This window comes from Corvus kubaryi, unplaced genomic scaffold (genome assembly GCF_017639235.1).
Source record: "Corvus kubaryi isolate FWS band 111438036 unplaced genomic scaffold, C.kubaryi_AGA036_p1.0 134, whole genome shotgun sequence".
Classification (NCBI taxonomy): Eukaryota; Metazoa; Chordata; class Aves; order Passeriformes; family Corvidae; genus Corvus; species Corvus kubaryi.
Genome location: NW_024580668.1, coordinates 8,110,292 through 8,124,154, shown reverse-complemented (window position 1 = coordinate 8,124,154; position 13,863 = coordinate 8,110,292). Strand labels below are relative to the sequence as shown.

Sequence of the window (13,863 nt, the reverse complement as noted above, 5' to 3'; positions counted from 1 at the left end):
CACTCATGGGTGTAGGTGGAATGTCATGTGGCCCCACCAGGTGCCAGAGGGGCAGGCTGGTGTGAATGACAACTGCTGGACCCGGCCAGGAGCAGGAGGTGTGGGGGGGGTCCAACCTCAGGAACTAGACCTGTGCCTCTTGGCATTCACCTAAAAGACCCACCAGTTTTGGGGAAGATGTGGACCCTGGTCCCCCCGGCATAGAGGGGTTTTGACGAACAGCCCCATAGGAAGGATACAGTTCTCATCCCCTTTCCGGTTACGGGGAGGCCCTGGCATGTTCAGCAGGACCAGCTTGGCATCCTGGGACTTCTTCACAATCACCTCATTGAGCTTCACAGCTGTGTGCATCCTTCGCACGTTGGACTGGTTCCTGTGGGTGACAGCACGTGTGGGCACGGGATGGGCACAGTTGGCCTCCAGTCCCACACCAGGCCCAAGGGGCAACAGGGCACCCTGGCCTCCTGCCCTAGAGCAGTCCAGTCTGGGCTGCAGCACAAACTTGGGGTGCAGCAAACTTTGCCAGGCACAGCGCTGGTGACTCTGAGCCTGCACCAGTGGCCATGAGATGCAGGGCCACACAGAGTGCCCACAGGCAGTAGCAACTACGTCTGCTCAGGGCCAGGCCACGTGGGAGCGAGCAGGAGCAGTTGGCATTAGTGTCACCGTGGGTGCCTGAGCCCAGGCTCACAGGGAGCTGCTGGCAGCATAACAGGGCAGACGAGGAGCGTGTGGTGCGGGCAGTGCATGGAGCTGGCAACCACAGCCTGCTCGGGTGAACTGTCTGGCACTGCAGCTGTCACAGCTCACTGAGCCGCCCTCCTGCATGGGGGCAACCCTGACGGCTCCCATCACACTGCCCCACGAGCACAACCCAGCTCCCTCCACTCCAGCCCCGGCACCCAGCCAAACCCAGACTTACAGGTTCTCCCACTCCCTGCCAGGAGCATGATGGGGTCGGAGAGAGAAAGAGAGAGAGAGACAGAGAGAGAGAAAGGTGGTGAACACCAGGTGTGCACCCCCACTCCCTGCAGCACACCCAGCGTGGGCACCCATCCCTTGCCAGCACAGTTCTGCACAGGAAGCCCTCCCCAGTTGCCCCCAGCCCCTCTGCAAGGGCGCACTCAGAGTGCCCAGGCTGCCTGATCACTCTTCAGGGCAAGGATCAAGCTGGTGCTGCCAAGGCCCTGCCTGCACCCTCCTGGCTGGGGCAGGCAGGGGTAGCCAGGGACACAGGGCATGGGTGGGAGAACGTGGCAGCATAGGGGGCCGTACGGCTTCATGTTGAAGAAGTCCTTGATGCCCTCAGGGCTGACAGGGCTCTTGCTCTTGTTCTTCTCAGCAACAGACTTCTCCTTGGTCCAGGTGAGATGCACCTTCTCAGGGGCTGCCTCCACCTCATCACCAGGGGACTGGGAGCTGCTGGAGAAGGTGGTGGCATTCTTGTCGTGGATTAGTTGGACCTGCAGGCAGAAGAGGGGAATGGTGGGCAGGGCCTGGGGCCAGTTACCTCCCTGACCCTGTCTTGGTACAACTCCTCACCTCCTCCTCCGGCTTCTCCTCGCCATCAGCAGCCTGTTCCTCGGGGACGTTCAGGCGCAGGCGCGTGTTGGCCGGGTTCTTGCGCCGGATGGAGCCACGGGACTCATCCGTGATGCTCTGGATCTGTGTGGGAGGGGTCAGCCAAGGGAGTGGGGCACAAGAGGGCTTGGCTGGGCAGAGCCTAGCCTGAAGCCCAGCTCTCCAGCAGGACAAGCACACAGAGCTGCAGGGCAGCTCAGTTCACATCAGAGCCACCACAGGGGTCAGAGCCCACCCAGCCTGTCCTGCAGGCTCACCTCCCGCTCCCGCTCATTCTTGGTGAGGTGCATTTGTTTGAGGATCTGGGAACGCTGCTCCATCACCAGTGTCTTCTCATAGGTGTAGGCAGAGATGTCACTCTCATGCTGTGGGGGAAACAGGAGAAATTTGGGGCAGGGTAAACTGTACTGACTGCTCCCAGCATGGCCCAGCACATCCCAGCATATCCCCGTGGTGCTGTGTCCCTCCGTGGTGCTGTGTCCCCCACGTCAAGGTCTGTCTGGCTCTCCCATGCACAGCATCCCTGACTGCTGCACGTGCCCCGTCCCAGTACTCACCATCTCCACCACCTCCACCTCTGCGGTGATGCGCAGGTGGTACAGGAACGTGGTCAGGTCCTTCTTCATCTGGATGCTGTTGTCATCCATCTGTGCCACCGTGAAGATGCGCATCTTGCATTTACGCCACACCTGCAAGGGAGGGGGTAGTTTGGGCATGGCTCGACAGGGACGGCCGCAGCCCAAGCCCCAGCCCCGCACTGCAGGGCCCAGCCTACCTTGTGCTGCCGCAGGAGGAAGGGCAGCAGCATCAGCATCCCCCCATCATGGACAATCCACCAGACATCGATGTGGCCCTCCGAAAACCGCTCCTGGTTGCCCGGAAACATGGCAACATTCTTGGCCACCAGCAAGGCCAGGTGCCCAGCTGTGGTCTCTCGCACCAACTCTGAGAGGGGAAGGGCCACGTCAGCCAGGGCAGCTTGCAGGCCTCCAAGCCCAGCAGCACCCACCCTCCACGGTGCCTACCAATGAAGTTCCTCCAGGTCTGGTGGTCCTCCTTCTGGCGCCAGCTGCGGGGCCAGCCCACCAGCACTGTGTTGTGCTGCAGCCCCCCCAGCCCGCTGGACTGGATGAGGTGGGACATGCCATCCCGCAGGTTAGAGGAGATCACCACCTGACAAAAGCCCTTCACCTTCTCCGCTTCCATCAGGCGTCGGATGGACTGCAAGGGAGAGGGAAGTCAGAGATCCCAGGGCCTCGGGGACGGGCACGGATCATGGGCACAGCAGCTGCCAGGCCCAGCAGTGGCCCAGCCCAGGCCAGATGAGGTGCAGGGTGCAGGGTGTAGGGTACAGGGTGCAGAATGCGGGGTGCAGAGTATGGGGTACAGGGCTGTGAAGTGCAGGCTGTGGGGTGCAGGTCCTGGCAGGGTGCCTGGGTCTCCATGCCCTGTGGCAGGCTGGTGGCTCTGGGCCAGGGGGGTGATACCCAGTGGTGCACAGAGCTGGCACACGGCTCTGCACCGTGAAGAGTGGAGGGTGTTCTTGTGCCAGGGCTCTGACGGGCGGTGGAGCAGCAATTAGAGTTATTTACTCAGAGAAATTATAACATGTCTGCATGGGAGAGAAACTGTTTGCTTCCGAGGGTTTAATCTCATTAATGTGCCGCCCCGCGGGTGCGGGGGGTGGGGAGTGCTCTCACTCTGGCAGGGAAAGGCTCCTCTCCCACCCTGCCTGGCACCAGGGCCACAGAGACCATGGGGAGGGTCGGGGCTGTGGAGTCCACTCAGCCCAGCAGCACAGCAGCCCCTGGGTGAGCACCATGCTGTGCTGTGATGTGCCATGCTGTGCCAAGTCCTGCAACAGCTGGCCAGGACTGGGACCACTGCTTGGCTGGTGCCAGGATCTCTGGTATCTTGGAGAGGAGGAAGGGTCCAGAGGTCCCTGCAGTGCTCTGAGCACCAGTGAAGCATGGAGTCCTCAGGCTCTGCCTGATGCCACTCGGAAGCTCTCTGGGCCGTTTGGGGCCACCAGCCCTGGCCATGGGGCAGACACAACCCTGGGCACCTGGGGACCAGGAGCACCTGCTGCTGGCACAGCCCATCTCGGTGCAGGCAGGTCTCACCTCCTCCGCCCTCTGCGCCTGAGGGTGGTTGTCCAGGAAGGTCCCTTCTAACACAGAGGCCACGATAGTGAGGCCCTTCCCTGCCTTGAGCTGTGATGTGAAGGACAGGAGCTGCGGGTGCACCACATTCTGCTCCTGATCCCCGCGGACCAGGACCAGCAGCTGCGGCCTAGAAGGAGGGTCCTGCAGTCAGTGCCCATATCCAGCTGGTCCCTGCCCCAGCACCCTCAGATCCCCATCTCCCTGCCCAGCCTCACCTCCAGTTCTTGGTGTGCGGGGGCCCTTCCTCCAACCGCAGCAGGGCGTAGCGGGCTGCACTCAGGGACAGGCCCCGGATCCCATCACCCCACTCCTTCTCTGCCCTGCAGGAACCAGCAGCACATAAGGGATGCCCATGGCTCTGGCCCTAGAGCACCACACTGGCACCCTGGAGCATCCTGGGACAAGCAGCCTCGGGGAGCTGAGAAGCCACACTGAGAGGCCATGTGGCCATGGGGGGCTGGCCAGGACCTGCGGTGCCACGGCCTCCCTTACCCGCGGTACTCGATGTATTTGTAGATGAGGCCAGCAATCAGCATGGCCACCAGTGCGTAGTACCAGGAGCAGATGAACATCAGCGCCAGGCACAGGCTCATGCCCAGGAAGGACAGGGTCCTGCAGAGAGCACAGAGCTGTCAGCGTGCCCTGGGGTCCCCACACCAGGGTGTCCTGGGGCGTCCCTCTCCTGCCCCATCCCAGCCAGCTCACCAGTGGTAGTAGCGGAAGCGGGGCCGCCAGTTGGGCGTCCGCAGCAGCGTTTGCACCGCACACGCCAGGTTGACAAACATGTAGCACATGAGGAAGAACCTGCAGAAGAGAATAGGAGGCTGAGTGGGTGCACTGTGAGGAACTGAGGTCTCCACACCTCCTGGCCCTGGGGTGGCCAGTGCTGGAGCGGGCCCTGCTGATGGACAGAGAAGCAGTGTCACAGAGTAACCAAGTCTCAGTGCTGGCCAGGACGGGACCCCAGAGTCCCCGCAGGGCCCCCCTCTTCCCAGAGAGGGCCCAGGGCAGCAGGTGTGTCCCCCCACCCTGAGGAGCAGAAATCCACACACGCCACCCGCTGCTTGTGAAGGTGCGGGTTGACAGCACGCTGCCTACATGGAGAGGATGGGAGCCACCTCGTCCAGGGAGGCGATCAGGATCCCGATCTCGCAGATGCAGGCTGTGAGCAGCAGGGCCCATGTCGGCTCCCCGTTGGCTTTGCCGTGGCCGAAGACCTGGAAATGGGGGGAGAAGGGCGTGTCAGGCTCCGCAGTGCCCTGTAGCCCTGGGCAAGGGTACTTAGTGCAGCCCGATGAGACTGGACCCTCCCATATACCCAGCCCTGGCGGGAACAGGGACTGGGAACACCGGGTGCCATGAGCTGGCACATGTCCCATGCTGGATCCTGCCAGGGCAGCAGTCCCAGGGCTAGCAGGACTGGCTCCTGCTGACAGTACAGTCCCATTCCCGGCAGATCCCGTCGCTGTCCCCACACCCAGCGCAGCAGCCCCTGTACCCCCACCAGGGACCAGCCCCAGCTCACAGCCTGGCCACAGCCAGCGCAGAGTCGGGCACCCTGTGCCTGGGACGGACAGGCTGCCGGGGGAGAGGGGCCCCTCCTGCGGCTGTGGGGACGCGGGGGGGGTCCGGAGAGGGGGCCGGGGGCGCGTGTCCGGACGCATTAGAGGGTGCGGGCGGAGCGAGTGAGAGCTCGGGCTGGGGCTGGCAAGGAGAAAGAGGCAGGATAAAATTAGCCCGCTCTTCCCTGGGGGGAGCTGTCGGGTTGGATTTGGAGAGATGAGGTTGTGGGAACGCGTCTTCAGAGAGCAGATAAAATATGAAGCGGCACGGCAGCGGGGGGGGGGAGGGGATCCTGACCTTTCCCGACACTCTCCTCCCACCGATACCGCAGCCAGAGCCACCACGGCCGCCCACCGCCGCGCCGGTGCCGGCGGGATGAGGGCAGGGAAGCGGGGCTGCTCCGGCAGCATCGGTGCCGGGAGGAGGCAGCGTGGGTTCCCACCGGTCACTCGTGCTGGTGGCATCTGCAGCCACAGTGGGCTCTCAGGGTGCGGCAGCACCGGACTCGGGGTACACCTACCCTGAGGAAGGGTACGATCCCGTCCCTGGAGATGGCTTGCAGGAGGCGGGGGGCTCCGGTGAGACTCTGCAACCCAGCCCCACAGGTGGAGAAGAACGAGCCGATGACAATGACCCACGGGGATGGCCATGCCAGGGTGCCAACCACCAGGTTCCCGTTGACGGCCTCACCAAACCTGCAGGGCATCAGCATCACCTGCGGTTCCGTCCCATGACTGAGCCCCGAAAGCACCAGCACCACAGTGGAACAACCCAGCCCCCCAACACGACACCACTTTGGGGGGATGTGACACAACCGGGGAAGGGCCCGCCCCCCTGGGGGTGAGCAAGGGAGCAGAGTCAGAGGTTGCCAGGGGTATGTCCTCATCCCTGTACCCGTAAGCATGGACAAGGACAGGTGTGGGACAGGACTCCTCGTCCATGTGCCAGGAGGGCAGTGATGATGCATGCAGTTGGATCCTGTTTGTGTTGGTGCTGGCGACCCAGAAGTGTCACCTGCCACGTGCGGTGAGCAGGGCTGCCCCAGATAGGCAGGAGCACAGGCAGCCCTGCCTGTTGACAAACAAGTGGCTGCCTGCAGTGTCGGAGCAGGAGGAATGCAGCAAAACGTGGACGGTCGGGGTGCACACAAGCCCTCAGTGCCTGTTACAAGCTCCAGGCCCCCCTGCCCAGTGACACCCATGAACCCTCCAATGCCACCCTGTCTGCCCAGTGTGTCCTGGTTGCAGCCTTCCCCAGACCTCTGCCTGCCCCTGGGGCTGCCCTGCCCCAGCCTGTTCCAGGGGGCTGCCAGACTCTCCCCATGCCCCACATATCCTTGGGACACTCACTTGTCACGCAGGACAACCCCCTCGATGCATGCTCCAAAGAGGACAACAGAGCTGATATCTGCCAGGTGGTCAAGGAGAGCCAGGAGGATGCAGCGTCCTGCCTGCCCAGCCAGTGGGGTGCTGGGACCCTGTCCCAGCCCAGTGAAGCACCCAAGCAGATCAGCCCTGCAGAGCGAGCCCACCCGCCCTCAGCCCCACAGCCCAGGCTCAGGCTCAGGCAAGCCCTGAAGGATACAGACCGCAGAGGTGGTGGCAATGGCCAGGATGGTGCCCGTGGGGATGGACTTCTGGGCATCCCGCAGGTCTCCAGAGCGGTTGGAGCCAGCCATGATGCCTGGGGAAAGAGGCGATGGTGTCAGGGGGAGCAGAGCTACAGCTCATCCCCGTCCCAGATAAACCTCATGCCAGGCACCGTATGAGCCCTGGGCACAGCAGGGCACGGCTCGGTGTGCGCCAGGATAGGAAGCAGACATGATGGGTAGTGGAGAAGGTGCTGCTGCGGCGTGGGCCCCCAGCCTGCTCTTTTCATCCCCCCCAGCACTGCCCCGCCTACCCCAAACCGCAGTCTGAGGCCACTCAAGGATTAGGCTCAAAAGCTCTCAAGTGCCGTGTCTCATTAGCCCTTAATTAGCTCAAGCAGGGACGGTGGCTGCCGCAGGGGTAGGGACAGGGTCCAGCCCCGACGCTGCTCTGGGAGGGCAGGAGGTCACGCAGGGACACGGCTGCACCGGCGGGTTCAACACAGCCCGAGGGATGACCCGTGCTCCGGCCGCAGCAGCAGCCGAGGCAGGACCCCACCGCCCCCGGCAGCGGGGGACAGGCGTCCTGCAGAAACCGGGACCTGCTGCTGAATGGGCAGCGGGAGGGAGCGCAACGGAGGCTGAGCGGCTGCCGGGGACCCCGCAGCGCGGGACCCTCCAGAGCTCGCCATGCCCGGGGCAGGCCGGGGGGCGATCCCGCCGGCCTTGGCCCCGGCGGAGCTGCAGGGGAGCCCCGGAGGCTACGCCCCGTTCGGTTCCGCAGCGGGACTGGGGCGGGGGGGGCTCCTCTGCCCCCGGAGAGCTAAAAATACCCAAGCGGCGGGACGTCAGCGCGCACCGGGCGGCACCGTCAGATCTGGAGCGCGGGCGGCTGCGTGGGAGGCGATGGCGACCAGCCGCCCCCGCGACGCCGCTGTCACCGCCGCGGGGGTGGCACACGTGGGGCTCCGCCGAGCACGCCCGGCGGCACGTGCCCGGTGTGCCCGCGGCACGGAGCGGGGCCGGCGGCGACTCCCACCTGTGACCGAGGGGAAGTAGATGCCGACGAGCAGGGTGAAGTAGGACGTCATGTCGCTGAAGACGTAGGGCTGGTCCATGTCCACTGGGGTGTCGGGGGAGCTCACTGAGGGCAGCCCTCGCTTCTCCACGATCACGCCCTTGGTCAGGTATGAGCTCCAGAGGTTCTCTGTGAGGAGGGAGAAGGGCGGGCAGTGCCACCGGCATGAGATGCCCACAAGCCCCCATACCCAGCACAGCATCCCCATCCCACAGGGATGGAGCCGGGGGGGCGGGTCTGGCTCTCCCTCCCCTTCCCCGGCCTCACTGAGCAGCCGGCTCAGCCAGCAGAGAGGACCATGGGCATCCAGAGGGTGAGGATGGCAGTGCAGGTGGGCAACCAGAGCAGGTCCGTGCTGCTGCTGGCAGTGTCCCCACAACATACTGCAGCAGCTGACATGGGATTGCAGTAGCAAATAATTAAGAGGGTAATATAATTAATGCTGATCAACACAGGTTTAAGGGAGGTGGATCGTGTCAAAGTAACTTGATAATGTTTTTGATGGGATTATGAGTGCGGGGCTGATGTAACAGGTTTAGTGTCCCTCCGTGTGCTGCCTTGGCTGCAGATCACGAGCAGAAACTGGAGCAGTGGAGAGCAGCCAGCACCGGGCAGGGCGGGCAGAGGCAACTGCCCTTGGCATGTCACTGCCAGGGGGCTGCTGAGAGGGGCAAAGGGGCCTGCAGGCACCAGCCCTCAGCCCCCGGCACTGAGCCCCCTTCATGGCTACTCACAGGTGACAGATGAGGCTGGCAACCCTACTGGCCTTGCCTGTCTCATCCTCCCAGAAAGCTGTGTTTGTCCCCACAGGGAGATCCCTCACCTGGGGCACAGCAAGGTCCAGTCATCTCTGTCAGGGCTAAACTGTGCCACCGATCTCAAGATGCTGCTGGCCCAGTCACCCTCACCACTAGCCAGCCCAGAGTGGGGTCCTGGCTCTGTCCCAATGCCCCCAATGCAGGAGTGTTTGCTGCCTGTTGCCCTGAGAGAGACCAGCTGGATGGGTGGGGGTCTGCACCCCGTCCCCAGCAGTATCATTGCCAGCAGGAGCAGGTTCCACCCAGCAGCCAGGAACTCATTATCTGGCCCAAAAGACTTCAGCATGGGATACCATCGGGAGGCTCCCAAATCCCCTACAACTGCACTCCACTAACCACAGTCACAGCTGCAGCCCTGAGCAACACGTGCTTAGCCAAGTCTGAGCTCCCATGCCTGTGTCCATGCAGACACCAGGGCAGGATGGCTGGGGCAGCCTCACAGCCACCAGGAAGGACTGATCCTGCTTGTGGCTCTGCTGCTCTCCTGAGTCCCGACAATCACTCTGGCATGGGGGTCTGCAAACACCCTCTGAATGTGGCACACAGCATCAGCCTCTGCCACCCACTGCTGAGCGTGTGCACCTGGCAGATGTACCAGCATCTCCGGAAAAACGGGTCACAAGTGGCTCCTCCCAGCAAATTCACGCATCTTTCTGCGGTCCTGGCCATTCTCCCAGCAGGGCTGTAGCCACAGCAGCTAAGTGGCCCCGAGGGGTCATCGCTTCTCTCAAAACCTCAGATCAATACCAACCTTTCCAAAGGCCAAGAGGAAGCAGAGGGAGGATTTATTCATCCCCAGCCTTTGGGCATCATTCTGAGCCACCCCGTTGGCTGACACAGGCTGCGTGCGGGTGGCTGCAGTGCCCTGCTCTGTCACCCAGTGCAGGAGTTGGTCCCACTGCCTGGCACAGCATGACCACAGCTCACTCTGCCTCAGGGGCAGAGCAGCCCCCAGCAAGGATCACCCACATGCCTTCTCACCTGGACCCAGCACTGTTTGCCCCCACAACACCTGGCATGGCTGAGGAATCCTGCTCAGGGCAGCCTCCCACAGCACACCTCCACCAGCCCTGCTGGCAGAGCTGCCCAGCAGGCAGGGCCACTGCCCCACCACAGCTCCCCTGCACTTCCTTCTCCATGCTTCCAGTCCCATGCCTTCATGCCCATGCCCATGTTCTCATGCCTCTGTCTGCCTGTGCTCACCTTGGATGAGGCCGCTGGCAGCGCCGGGGATGCCCTCGATCTCAGTGACGTTGTTCATGCTGAAGTACTCGTCGCAGGTGGCATTGAGGAAGCGGGAGGTGCAGAAAAGCTCCCAGAGCTTGGAGCCAACTGTCTCGTTCCCCTCCATCACCATCTTGGTGCAGAGGTCAAAGCCATGGCGTGAGAGGGTTCTGTTGCCCAGGAGGCAGATCCTGGGGGGACACAGGCACTCAGCTGCGCATCTGCACACCCCGGCCCTGCTGCATCCCTGCAGGACCCCATACTCACGGGAAGCTTGGCGGGTCGAAGGCCGATTTGATGACACCAGCATAGATGGCGAGGATGGAGAGGATGACACAGCCCAGGAAGACCAGGGCAAATTTGTTGACATACTTGACACCCACGAACACAACGGTGGCCATGCAGGTGAGCACACAGGTGCCATACACACGCATGTTGTTGAGCATCGCAGCCGCCTCCCCGCTGGCGTCCTCTGCCTTGAAGATGGCCATGGCCGGGAAGATGTAGGCCTGGGAAAGAGTTGTAGCATCACTGCCTGGCTAACAGCCTGCAGAGGGGACCCCAAGGAAGGGTCCTCAGACCCCCTGCCCTGCCAGGACCTGAGCCCTTGGCACTGCACAAGGCAAGGACTAGGTACCTACCAGCAGGATTTCGATGGTGCCCAGGATGTACATGGCACCAGCAAAGGTGGTGCCCAGGTAGAAGCAGAGCCCCACGGCCCCACCAAACTCAGGTCCCAGGGAGCGTGAGATCATGTAGTAGGAGCCACCCGCTGTCAGAGAGAGCAAAAGTGGGTCCCAGCCAGACCCCAGTGACACCCTCAGCCCTGCCAGGTATCCCATAGGGCAGACTGGAGCCAGGATAGCCATAGGCCCTGCTCCAGCATTGAGCAAGATGCAGAGCAGCAGGAGTGACCACACTGGCAGAGTCATTCCCCAGGAGCCCTGCAGCCAGGTGCAATGGCCAATGGCACAGGTGTTCCCTGGACACCAGACAGGAGCTGTAGCCCCAGGGACCATGCCCTGCTCCATCCTCCCAGAGGAGCCCTTAGAGCAGGGCTGCCAGGATCGATGGTCCCGCTGCGGCAGCAGGATGATAAATAGCTTTAATTACACCCCGTGTTGAGCTGTCAGTGCCGTGCCCAGCCTGGCGCAGCTCACGGCTCCCCAGGGCTCTGCAGGGCTGGCGTGTTCTGGGGGAGGCAGCCGGGGCACCCACCGGCCAGAGCCCGTGGTGCCTCCCGGGGGGCAGAGCCCACACACAGCAGCATCCCTGTGTCCGGCGGTGGCAGAGCCCACCCCGCCACCCAGCCCGTGGCACCCAGCGTGCCCCGCTCCCATCCTCCTTCCGTGCGTCTCCCGGCTCCCCGCGGCCTCTCCAGTCTGGCGGAGGGAGGAGCCGCGGCTGGCGGCTCTCGCTGCCATCTGCACCTCGCGGCTTTGGGGACGGGTGGCGGCTCCAGCACTCGCTCCCCCGGGCCGTGGGGATCCCGCGCGGGCTGGTGGCAGAAGGCTGGGGAGCGGCTGGCGGCCCCGGGGAAAAGCCTGGGAAAAGCCCCTGCAGGCACCCCACCCGGCAGGGACCAGCTGCCCGCACACGTGGCACACGCATCGACGCGGGCTTGGCTCTACCTGGCACCACACCGTTGGTAGCGATTGCACTCATGGAAATGGCCGTCAGCATCGTCTGCAGGAAGAAACACAGTGTGGGCACCCGGCGGAGCTGGGCAGAGGGACAGGGGAGTGGAAGGGAGAGCTGGGGCCATGCTAGGACATGGGGCTCCCTGGGGAGATGTGCCACGGGGCAGGGATGCCCAGGGAGGACGGATGGATAGATGTATGGGTGGGTGGGTGGGCAGGCAGGGCTGTTGGCTGGCAGCACAGCTGAGAGGGCTGAGCCCCTTGGAGAGGCTGGCAGTACTGCGCGGGGGGGGGGGGAGCAGGGGGCTCAGGCTGCCCAGGACACTGGGCAAGACCAGCCTTCCCAACCTCTGCCCTGGGGTGACTGTCCTGGTGAGGTGGCTCTCTGCAGCACAGTGTGGTGCCAGAGCAGGGGACCCCCAGCACATCCCCCTACATGGCAGCTATAATCTGGGTCACCATTTGAGCCCCATTCCAGTGCTGATTCCTTTGGGAAGCTGAAGGCTTCTCCTTGCTCTAAGTGGGGCAGGAGCTAGGGCAGGGGCAGAAGCTGGGGCAGGGCTTGGTGGGCTGGCAGCTAGTGCACCTCTCCATAGTCCAGCCAGCCAGACTGGTGACCCCCAGGCCATGGGCAAGGCTGGTGAAGGCTCATCTGGCTCCAAAACTCACACAGGAGCAGCAGAGGAAGACCATGCAGAATGACTCCATGATGCCAGCGATCCCCACCACCCAGGTGAGACGCAGGAAGAGGATGACCCCAAAGATGTTCTGGAGGCAGGGCAGGTAGACACCCATGAAGGTGCCCATCCGTGGGGCCTGTTGAGGGAACAGCAGTTACCAGGGCTCAGGGGCCTGGCTGGCAGGGGAGCAACAGGTCCCACTCCTCCTGCAAAGCAGCCAGGAACCCAGGGTGAAACTGCCCCTGGCTGAGGCCAAGGAGTCCCCTGTTCCCAGGGTAGTCTGTGGCCTGGCACTACACAGGCAAGGGCTGGAGAGGGAGGGTTAGCTCCCTCCTAAGTCCTCACCTGCACAGGCTTTTTCTTGCCTCCATCATTGTTCTCAGCCTCCTCATGCTCCCGGCTGCCCTGTGGCAGGTTGGTGTAATTGGCCAGTCCACTCAGCAGAGACGAGACCATAGGGCTTGTGTCCATCTCCTCCTGTGGAGAGCAGAGCCCGAGTCATGAGGACAGTCCCTTGGGACCCTAGCCAACCCCAGGAGACCTCACCAGATGCTACCCCACTGCCTGCCCCTCCAGGAATGGCTTTGGCAGTGTGGCAACCCTGGTCTGGGGCTCTGGCATGTCCCAGTGCCCGGGGTGCAGGTCGGCTGTATGGGACAGCTGCCCAGCTCAGCCTCCTCCCCCTGCCCCACTGCCTGCCTGCCCTACCTCAAAGAGGGCCATGTTCTTGCCATCGTATTCCTTGCCCTTCTCCAGGTCCGTGCTGTTGATGAAGGGGCTGCTCTCCTTGGGATTGCCATCACCTGTGGAGACACCACTGAGTCAGTCAGGCAGCCCTGCCCTGCCCATCCCATAGGGTCACCACTGTGAGGGGTCATGGCTGCCCGTGGCTCCTGCAGGAGAGCTGCCGGAGCTGTGGGCACCATGTTCATGCCCAGTCCCAGCACAGGCAATGGCAGGCCGGTATCCCAGCCACCAGCATCACCTCCCACACCTCACACCTGCAGGGGCTGCTGTCCCCAGGAGCCACACGCTGTCCTGCCCAGCTGTGCTGACGTGCGGACCCGCCAGAGCACATCCACACAGTGAGGCGAGCGGAGTGGATCCAGGGGAACTCTCCAGCGGGATGGCTGGCAGCAATAACTCACGGCACGGGGTGCCCACGGGTGAGCGCACTGGGACTGCCCTCAGCGCTGCATCTGCAGGGGCAGGATCTGGATGGCTGCTCAGCACCAGCGCAGAGGGGATGGTCCCGGCACAATGCCGGGGAGTGGGGCAAGTGGCCAGGTGTCTGGTTCTGCTCCCAGACACAAACCACAGGAGTGGGGGCCACAGGGTGGGAAGGCATCCGGAGGTGACACCACTGAGGGCAGGCGATGCCTGGGGCAGTGGAGCCACCCACAGCAGTGCAGGGCCCACAGAACTACCAGGACAGGGGCCACAGCCACTCACTGCATTAATGACCTAGTGCAGAAGAAACCTGGAGATGCTTAATAGCGATGAAAACAGCTGAGCTGCAGAGCAGC

At 63.3% G+C, this 13,863-nt stretch overlaps 1 protein-coding gene across 3 annotated transcripts in view; it reads right to left on the bottom strand.

The window, feature by feature from the left end:
* SLC12A5 (solute carrier family 12 member 5) overlaps window positions 1-13,863 on the bottom strand; it is a 31,609-nt gene that overhangs the window by 5,052 nt on the left and 12,694 nt on the right. For all 3 annotated transcript variants that reach the window (XM_042049058.1, XM_042049054.1, XM_042049047.1), the window contains exons 2-25: window positions 13,046-13,140; window positions 12,683-12,814; window positions 12,327-12,473; window positions 11,649-11,703; window positions 10,659-10,789; window positions 10,285-10,526; window positions 9,997-10,208; window positions 7,937-8,104; window positions 6,894-6,992; window positions 6,659-6,716; window positions 5,830-6,004; window positions 4,845-4,963; window positions 4,452-4,550; window positions 4,239-4,358; window positions 3,962-4,066; window positions 3,705-3,873; window positions 2,607-2,802; window positions 2,357-2,526; window positions 2,139-2,270; window positions 1,839-1,946; window positions 1,543-1,665; window positions 1,276-1,463; window positions 923-937; window positions 240-373 (exon numbers count right to left, since the gene is read on the bottom strand). In XM_042049058.1, coding sequence (XP_041904992.1) covers window positions 240-373; window positions 923-937; window positions 1,276-1,463; window positions 1,543-1,665; window positions 1,839-1,946; window positions 2,139-2,270; window positions 2,357-2,526; window positions 2,607-2,802; window positions 3,705-3,873; window positions 3,962-4,066; window positions 4,239-4,358; window positions 4,452-4,550; window positions 4,845-4,963; window positions 5,830-6,004; window positions 6,659-6,716; window positions 6,894-6,992; window positions 7,937-8,104; window positions 9,997-10,208; window positions 10,285-10,526; window positions 10,659-10,789; window positions 11,649-11,703; window positions 12,327-12,473; window positions 12,683-12,814; window positions 13,046-13,140 — 3,192 coding nt within the window. The remainder of the gene's footprint in view (window positions 1-239; window positions 374-922; window positions 938-1,275; window positions 1,464-1,542; window positions 1,666-1,838; window positions 1,947-2,138; window positions 2,271-2,356; window positions 2,527-2,606; window positions 2,803-3,704; window positions 3,874-3,961; window positions 4,067-4,238; window positions 4,359-4,451; window positions 4,551-4,844; window positions 4,964-5,829; window positions 6,005-6,658; window positions 6,717-6,893; window positions 6,993-7,936; window positions 8,105-9,996; window positions 10,209-10,284; window positions 10,527-10,658; window positions 10,790-11,648; window positions 11,704-12,326; window positions 12,474-12,682; window positions 12,815-13,045; window positions 13,141-13,863) is intronic.